General features: G+C 36.7%; 1 protein-coding gene across 1 annotated transcript in view; it reads right to left on the reverse strand.

Moving 5' to 3' along the window:
- LOC141551426 (uncharacterized) overlaps nucleotides 1–10000 on the reverse strand; it is an 86688-nt gene that overhangs the window by 3142 nt on the left and 73546 nt on the right. The window contains exon 2 of the mRNA XM_074283065.1: nucleotides 117–359. Within this exon, the coding sequence (XP_074139166.1) occupies nucleotides 117–359 (243 nt within the window). The remainder of the gene's footprint in view (nucleotides 1–116; nucleotides 360–10000) is intronic.

Here is a 10000-nt window from a genome sequence, read left to right on the forward strand (position 1 = left end):
ACACACACGCACACGCACACACACACACACATACACACAATCTCGGACATTCTCCCACTACATCTCCCCTTCCTCTCCCTCCTGACCACCCCCACCCCCCACCCCCATACTCAAACCTGTATTTTGGAGACTTGTTGCAAGCAACCCGGTTCTCTGGCCGAGCTTTGAGCCGAAAGTTTGTCTGCCGAAGGAAACCAACCGGGCGAGCGCCCGAGGCGGCGGCGGCGGCAGCGGCAGCAGCGGCGGCGGCGGCGGCGGCGACGGCGGCAGCAGCAGCATCCGCCACCGCCACCGCCGGAGCAGCAGTCCCAGCAGCAGCAGCAGATGGTGCTAGGGAGGAGATGGTCGTGCGGGCTCTGCTAGCTTCAGAGTGGGCACGCTAAGAGCTCGGCTGACCTGGCTCTCTGTTCCGGGTAAGTGGAGGACACTCGGCAGAGACTGAGGCGTCTCGGATCACAGGTCTGTGGGACCCCAGAAGGAGGAGGGGAAGGACTGTGTGTGTGTGTGTGTGTGTGTGTGTGTGTGTGTGTGTGTGTGTGTGTGTGTGTGTGTGTGTGCAGTTAGAAGAGCTGAGAGCTAGCTTGGGGAAGAGCGAGTGCTTTCTTGCCAAAGCCCCAGACTTTACTCCTCTGGGTTCATTTAGTGCTAGGGAGAAGGAAAACGGCAAAGGATGCATCCTTGAGAAGATAGGTGTTTTTTAAAAATGGAATTTTCCTTTTTTAAAAAGAAGCAGGTCCGAGATCAAAGTTTAGCCCCTCTAGTGTAAGTGCTGCTATAAAATATGGTGACATTCCTCTCCCCTCTTCTTACCCCTCACTCCCCTTATAACTATTAATTATTTTCAAGTCATTGTGTTCAAATGCCATTGATTTGCTGATTATGAACTATATTGATTTAGTTTATACTCATCTCACACAATTTATTTTTTCTTTTACTCAACCAGAAAGACTGAAATGAAGCTCCCCCCCCAAAAAAAAAAAAAACAAAACAAAACCCTTCACTATCCTGAGGGATGTAATTAATATAACTATTCTAGTTCGGAAATATTCTGAAATCTACTTTGAAGGATTAAAGGTGAGCTGATATTCCCTCCCATGAATCCTGTTAGGATTTCTAACGACTATGACTACCATTGAAATAAGTCCGAATATCTTTTTTTTTTTTTTTTTTTAAATTCACATAGTACATACTGTATTCATTACAGAGGGCTCCAAAACATACAGACCATATACACTTTACCTTTAGCAATTCCTATTCTTGATAATTGTCCAATAAAGAAGTTCAATAAATAAAGCATCAATGACATTTAGGACATTGGACTAATTTTGGGAGTAGGGCTAACCTCTTACCAGTGGCCTTCTAGCAATCTGGGGATCAGTTTTTGTTGAACATTTTAATCTAGATTTTAAAAGGACAGGGAAAACTTCAGACCTTCACTCTCCTGTAGTAGGATATACAACTGAGAAAGAAGACTACCTGATATTTTCATTGTTAGGGAGAGAAATGTTACATGACCTTTTTTTTTTTTTTTTTTTTTTTTAATTCCATTGAAGTTGTAACTCTCAGAGTAGATCTAATCATTTTTTTGTTTTAAAGTTCAGGAATAGAAGAATGGATTCCAGGTCATAAAAAATTAGAATTTATATTCTCTCCCTCTCCCCATACTCAGTCCTTTTATTTGAACTATATCACATTTACACAGCATTAAAAACATACATACACACACAACCCCACTCAACTAGTTACCATTCACAAGGTGTCTGTCTGGCTAAACTCTCATTGAAAAAAAAAATGTATTGTAGCTTTAACATCTTGCCTTAGCAGCATTCTTTCTTCTTGTCTTTGGATTAGTCATTGTATGAAAGAGAGAAAAAAAAAATCACTTTTTTTTTTTGGGGGGGGGGAGAAAGTAAAGTAAACAGCCTTCAACAAGTGAACCTTGACAACCCAGATTAAGGAAGGCAGTGGAGATCAAACAAAGCTGCTGCTGGGCCGTTGTCAGGGGCGGCCTCAGGGAAAGCTCTGTATGTGCTGTTAGGCAGCTAGCCTCTATGTTCACTTATGCAGAAATGGACCATTGCAAATGCTGATCTTTGTTGGGCAACTGAAGGTTAACTTGGAGAGAAAGATCTATAGTCTCTTCGGTCGTTATTTTTATTTCTTTAGCTTTCTGAGTGGCTAAACAAGTTAATTTTTAAAATGGCCTAGGACTCTGGTGATCAGAACTCCACCCAGAAATAACAGAGTTGGTTCTTTGCACTCTGACATGAGTTGAGCTACTCAGAACCACATAGTGGAATTTTTATCTTTCACCAAAATTACACTCCCCAATTAGAGTTTACTAAAATTCTCTCATTTCTAGTTTGGGAAAAAAAAAAAAAAAAAAAAAAAAAAAAAAAAAAAAAAAAAAAAAGATCTGTATTGTTAGGAGAGGGTGGGTATTTGATGTGGCTGTGTAAAACTGATGCTCAACAGAAATATTTCATGTTGAAACAGTTTGGGGTTGGTCAGTTTTTGAAAAAAAAATTTAAAGCAAAGCAAAAATTTCAAAATATACCATATTGACTTCTCAGCATGTCATTAAGCATGGCACTTTGCAACTTTTATTCAAATTCTTTGAAACTTGTCTTTGCTTGTAGACAAGGAAATGTAATTGCCTTACATTTTTAAAGGAAGTAGTAACAGGAATTACTGTAGCATTTTGTTTTCACAGGTTTGGCAAAACATAATGCAAAAAAAAACTCCAGCAATTTAAACTGACAACATAAGATTTACATTGTTTATTTTGCTGGGCATTTAAAAAAATTTTTTTGCATTTCTTCAGTACTGCTACATAAACTGTTTTATTTATCTTTTCTTGCAACAAATTATTCTAAAATGAAATGAAATATCATTTTTGGTTAACTCAACCAATACTGTATTAAGTAGAAAACAAGATAAGTAAATACCTACAGAAGAATTAAAACAAAACAAAAATAAAAAACAAAACCAAAAAAAAAAAAACAAAAACAAACTTGTCCTTTAAGTGTTATACTTTTAATTAGCAGCACAGAGCACACAATGAGTACTTTATATTGTTGTTGGTTTTTTTTATAAGCCAGTCTCACAACTATCAGGAACAACCTATTGCAAAGTCTGTAGCTTTTTATTGCATACACCTTTTATTGTATAATTAAGAATGTGTGTTAAACATAGCATGTATGCTATTAAGCCATTTGGTGTAATATGTAATGTTTTTTAAAAGCTATAAACTTGTTCTAGTTAAATCATTTGTACCTACAATAGCAAAAAGTCACCTTAGTTAATAATGGGCTTGTCAGGCCTGCTTTTCCTGGGTACCTTTTCCTTCACCCCTTCTGTCAAAAATCTTTATCCATAACTTGTAAATTATGTATTCTTGTCCCGGATTGGAGCATGGGCCCATTTTCAATAGATGTTAGAATTAACAGCACGACTTTGATTTTCAAGAATAAATAAACATTTATGCAGTAGTGTATCCTATGATATTGAATGGACAGTGAAAAGGGAAGAGAACAAAGAAGCTAACTTTTATTGAACTCAGTTACCTTTTTTTATGAAGAGTCTAATTGTTGCAGTTATTTTGTTTCTACTTTTACTCAGGAAACACCGAAGTGATTTTTGAAAGGTTATTCACCATAAGGAAGTGTGTATGTGTACAGAAAATGTGTGTTAAGATATGTATTATATTTTAGTGAGTACCTCCGAATATTTACAGAACATGATAATAGTTCTGTCTTTTAAAAACAATTTTAGACATATGCTCGTAAAATTTAAATAGATTATAGAATGTCAGAAAAATAGTATAAATTTTGTTTATGATTCAGTTACTTTAAGGCACTTACATTAAAGCAGCTCATTTAACCCTGAGCCCGACTAGCATTAAGTGGTAGAGGGGGCTTCTAAGGAGCCCCTATTGCCCTTTGCTCTCTCGATAATCTTAAATTACTACAACTTAATTGCAACTTCAAGGCACCCAGCTCAACATGTTTTTATATGGCTGAGAAAGGGTGTAAAAAGCAGAGCTAGATTTGCACAGGTGGTAGGGTTTTTTTTTTTTTTTTTAATAGCTTTTACTTAGGGCTTTTTCTTACCTTCACATCTTGTCAGGTGTAATAGCTTCACTTTTAAAAGTCATTCAGAATAAATAACATTTTTAATGTTAATAAATAACATTTTAAACATGAGGTGTTGTTTCTTAATATCTGATGCAAATACATTGCATTTTTAGAAGACCCGCAAGTCAAAGTTTGCATAATATATTAATACCATCTGGGAGAAGAGATTGCGGTATAAACTTTATCATTATATGTCACCTAATTTCTTTTGACTTTTGGTGGGGAAAGGCTTTAAAAATTGTTGTAGGTAGTTAGACAAGTAACCTTCATACTGAGAAGGGAGGGAAAAACCCCAGGATAGGGTTTGGTCCAGGGAAAGAATCTATTAAGCATCCATCCTGCTTGTGAGTAATCAATGCAGTGACTTCCAGGCCTCTTCTCTGCAAGGAATCATTTAGGGCAGAAGTGCTCCTTATATTCCAAATGAATAGGACCTGGGTTGGTTAAAGTTATAAGAAGAGAAATACTCAATGGCATGGATTGAGTCAGAGGAGAAAGAGACTGCCAAATTCATGGATACCAGGCTTTTGATTGAAATAGTCCGTTGTTTTCACATGAGCTGGATGACTTTGGAGTTTGTTACAGTATCTCTGAGGATATGTTGCAATGGTGTGGTAACGGGGAGCCAACAGAAAAGAAGAGTATTTTAAAGAATGGTATGGCCTCTTTGATTTCAAGAAATGTTGCAGTTTAGAGGTCTATTGCTAATATCCTTTTGCTAAAAGTGGGTTGGGATGGACTGGGAGGTGGCCACTGGCGCTCCTCTAGGAGGGTGCGGTGGAAGGGGGTTAATTGTACAGTAATCAGGGAGAAACAGTTTTACAGTCTTATTTGTTCTGGCAGTAAGTTATTTTTGATTAGCAACACGGTCAGATGTGGCAAGGGCATTTTTAGTGATTGCTTTTTAGAAATCAAATTCCTATTGACAAGGTTTGGCTCGAACCTATTATTTTCTTCTGTTATTTCACCCGATCAGAAGCTGCACTAAGCGGCTTGGGGAAGAGAGTCTCTCTCTGCACAGCTTGTTTTTCAGTTCTGATTCCCTAGATACCAATTTTTAACATATGCACAGCCTTGCTCACAACAGGTGTGTGCATGGCCCTCTTAAACAATGTGGACAGTTATTTTTATGAAACCTTAAGTGAGAAAATATTTTCTACATAATCACACAAGGAAGGAGGTGGGATGGGGCGGGGGTGAAAGAAGCTCAGATTGAGTAGATCTAATGGTACCTGTTCAGGTATAAATCATTTTTGTCTTATGGCCTTCTGTGTTCTGCTTTTGAAAAGAAGTCTCCATTTAGTGCCTTGAAATGGCAATTAAGTTGTAGTAATTTAAGATTATTGGGAGAGTGCAAAGGGCAGTAGAAGCTCTTTGGAAGTCTCGTCCCCACATTTAATTCAACTCAGTCATGGGGTTAAAGGAGTTTCTTTAGTGTGAGTACTTAAAGTGACTAAATCGTAAACAAAATTTATATTATATTCTGATAAGTAACAATCTATTTAAATTACACTTGGGGATCTGTACAAAACTTCAAGAGAGAAATACGGTCAGTCTCTATAGGACATCTGGATGGACTTGCCAAAATGGAACCCATGTCATGAGATATTTGCCTATGTCTGGTGTGTAACAATGTATCTATAATTTCTTATAAAAGCTAAATGTATGGTCTTTCTAAATAGTATTTTAATAGGAATAATCTCAAGCTAATATTAATATTTGTAAAACTAAAGTGATTTGTTTAACATTATCCATACAGCATAAATCAGAGCTGGTTTTGCTTCAAGTGCTTACTTCCTTTGTCATGGGTCCCACAATGCTCCCAAATCAAAGAAGTGGCTCAGAAGAGATAGCTCTTGCACTGGGACATATTTTAGTCTGTTCTACTTTTCCAGTTAAAGAAGTACTGGATACTACTGCCAGGACAACTTTTCTATCATAAAGTGGATCTGGGAATAGCATTATACCTCCCACCCAGTTAAATTCAATATGCCAAGATATTAAGTGATATTTAAAGTATCAAATTAGTAAAAAAGATTCCTAAGATGTTTTCCCCCCTTCGCTCTGCTATTGATTCATTGTGTGATTCTTGGCAAATCATTAACCTCCCATGCACCATTCTGTAAACTAGAGGTAATATTTTTAGAATCATTCTTCAAGATTGCTGATTTTAGAAGGCCAGGAGTAGTATTTTAAAGGTTTTCAGGGGACAAGCAGGACATTACTAGCATCTCTTTGAGGTGGGTGTGAATGAGCTGCAGTTTCTCAGGTTTATTCACTGATTTAGTGATGCTCTGTCACAGGAGCGTCTTCCCTTTCTAGAGACAGTAAGTATGTGGATCCAGGCTGAGATTATGGGGGAAAGAAGCATGGATTTGCGGAATCTATTCCAAAAAATCAGAGGGGTTGAACCACCTGTCTAAATCTCCATTTTGATGGAGTGGTAGCCTGAAACATTGCTTGGGAAAAAGTGAAATTTGGAAAGGAAGAAGGCCTCTTTTCAGGGTCAGAGAAGGGAGGAAATTGAGATACTTGGTCTTTTTGACTAGAGAAGCAAGGCAGAATAAAAAGGTGTCACAGTTCAACAAGATGGTTGGCACAAGTAAAAGCATTGTTAGTTTTCCCTTAGCATCCAGACATTTCCTTTCATATTGTATTGTGGTTTCATCCATGTTTCCCAATGAGTGTTGTCAGGTTGTAGCTAGCAATTAGTGTCAAATGGCTTTCCTTGGGCTCTCTGGCACTTTTTCTTCTTAGTATTCCATCTCACTTTCTTAATCAGAACTGTTTATTCATTAATTAGTAGATTAACCGTGTTAGCACATCAGTAAACTAAAGTAGTCAGATTTCCCAGGGCATCTTGGGAAATTCTCTGTAGTTTTATGTGACTGGACATGCAGTATTATTGATTTAGAAAGCTTAGCCAATGGTGCCAAAGTGTTTTTAAGAGATATAAATAGAGAAAGCAGGGTAGCAAGAAGAATGCATCTAAAAAGATTATGTGATAAAGGAAGATAAAATGCTAAGGAGGTTTGTTTAAATATTCAGGGCTTCAGCTAAAGATCTAACCACTAAGATCAAAAGAGTTATTTAAATAAAAATTGTACAGACATAGTTTTCCTCTGCATTAGTAACATGCCTTTTGAAGTTATCCAGCAGAAATGTGTTTGTCCAAAATGCCCTATTTTTCATCTTGAATTGCTACTTTGACTTGGAGTACTTTTTGACTTGAAGTAGTAAAACATTTCCATTTTAATAACTTTTCAGTTAGCTTGGTGTCATTTTCATGTGGTACACAGACATGTATTTTTCAGTTAAAAATTCAGCAAGCATTTATTAATCACCTACTAATGTGACAGGTACTGTTATTGCTGTGTACAATTCATTTGCCTCTGCGGTATTCTACATGCCAACCTTCTTGTTTCTGTTCAGTTATCCTAGCACTTTGGTGTTCCATAACATAGTTAGTCTCAAACAAAACCGAGGAAAGCAAAATAAACCAAGGGATTTTTGGGAAGATGGCTGAGCACTTTGCTACTCTAACAGCGAATAGGCTTTTCTATAAAAAAGGAAAAATGGAAATGATTGGAAAAACAGAAGATGCAATGGGAGAGGAAAAGTACTATTAATGTCACTGGTTAATGAAACACACAGTATAATGTTAAATCATTACTCTTGTTTGTTGAAAGGATGTTAATCATTTCATTAAGAAGGGTTAAGTAATTAACTATATGTCTTTAGGGAAGTAGTGACAGACATCTTTTAGTGATTTATTAGTGAAATGCTAAAATAGAAAGTTTACTCCATTTTTAACTTTACAAGGGTTCCTAGCCAGTTAAACCTTGGGAGAGCAAAGATAGGCCATTCACACTGAACTCTTTGCTCTCCCAAGGTTTAGCTCACACCGCACAAAATGCTTTTTAGTGAAAATCGGGCTTTGCAGCAGGCAGGCGCCCGTGGCTGCCTGAATTTTCTCCTGGAGCCTCCTCCAGGCATGTTGTTGCAGCCCTCCTGTTATGAATGCTTTCTGTGGCTTTAGGAAGGGTTCTTCTTGTTTTCTAAATAATGGCTTTTGTTGCAGTGTGATGCTTGTTGACAGTAAACCAGGAGCATTAACTTGGGTAAGCTTACAACAAATTCTTTTACTTGTAGAAGCAAGTTATCTTCCTTTGCTCATTAGATTGTCAAATCAGCCAGCCCTTTTGTTTCTTCCATATGAAGTACAATGCTTCCAATACTCCTACCTGGAGAGTGAGGCAGAAAATTCACACAGTGGGCATATCCACTCCATCTCACTTCATCACATAAAGTTATTAAGCTGTGGATATGAACTGATTTCTCCCCTTCCCTTAATAAAAGTCAAGGATTACATGAAATTCTCCTCTCCTGCAAAAGGGACATAGGTTTAAAGGGGTGTGTGTGTGTTATTTTCATAAATTACCAAATAGCAAAATAGTTAGGAGCTCTGTTAGACCACTTAGGTTAGGTGTCTGGTTTTACATTTAAAGAAACAGAGGCTGAGAGAGTTCTAAGTCTTCTGAATCCAATACCAGTGTACTTTGCCCTTACAGATAACAAAAACAGTCATTTCTGCATTAAAAATGAATTTCACATTAAAAGGTTGATCATATCTTAAGAGACATTGATTTATTAACAAACCAGGAATAAATTTCTGCTATTATTTGTTGCAACAGTGACTTTTTTCTTAGCTAATAAGATTATACTTATACATCTTAACCTTCACGTTTAGCGCAGCCTTTCTGGAGAGAGGCAGTATGGTATAATGAAAAGAACTGGATTAGTATCAAAGGTCCTGGGTTCAGATTCTGATTCTGCTAATTTTTGCTCTGTAACCTTAGGAAATCATTTGTTTGAGCCTTCCTTTCTGCATGTGTCAAATTAGGAAAGGGATTTAGACTAATGATCTTGGAGAAATCCTTCAGGTTTAGAAGTTGTGATCAGTAAGGCAAAGAGTTAAGACTGTATGGGACCTCTAACATCTATTCTAGCTTTGACAATCAAAGGACCTCTGAAGAAATTCTTCAGATAATTTCTTTTCTTTCAGAATTATGCTCATGGATTATAAAATTCATAGCTTCAACTGTGTTGAAGTTATAAATTATATAGATATATACATATATATCATAGGTATATATGTATATATGTACCTATATACATATACCTACGATATATATATATGTATATATCTATCTATATATAGATATATCTATGATAAATACACATATATATTTCAAAAGTGTTTTGCTTTCTTTAGGAATAAAAAGCAGTGTATTATGAATTTAGGGTGTGGGTTTAAAATGCATGTGTGCTTCTTTAATTTTACATAATAATTGCTGGAGAAATAAATTTCTCTTAAATGAGATATTTGTCTGAATTATGACATTTTGTTAAAAATGGAAAAAATTATTTAAACACATACATACAAAGTAAATAATTTATTGAAAGACACTAGACATTTTCTTAACATCTTTTAAATTGTAGCCTAGGATTTAGCAATGATTAAAGTAATGCAATTATTTGCTAGAGCACTGGACAGCTGTAGTTTGAATAAGACAATGCCAGGTGCTCCATCTCTCTATTTTGGGCATTTTCATTGGCTACTCGTCCAAGCTTGCTTGGCCTTCTCTTCCTCCTCATTTCTATCTCCTTGCCTCTCATTTCATTCTAGTGCCAGCTCAAATGTCACCTTATATAGGAAGCTTTTCCTGATTCCACTGAGAGTTAGTATCTTCCCTCTGTGGATTAGCTCCAATTTATCCTTTATCTGCCTTGTTTGTGCATAGTTGTTTTCTTAGTGTGTCTCCCATTAGACTGTGAGCTCCTGAAGAACAGATACTGCCTTT

This window comes from Sminthopsis crassicaudata, chromosome 1 (assembly GCF_048593235.1).
Source record: "Sminthopsis crassicaudata isolate SCR6 chromosome 1, ASM4859323v1, whole genome shotgun sequence".
NCBI lineage: Eukaryota > Metazoa > Chordata > Mammalia > Dasyuromorphia > Dasyuridae > Sminthopsis > Sminthopsis crassicaudata.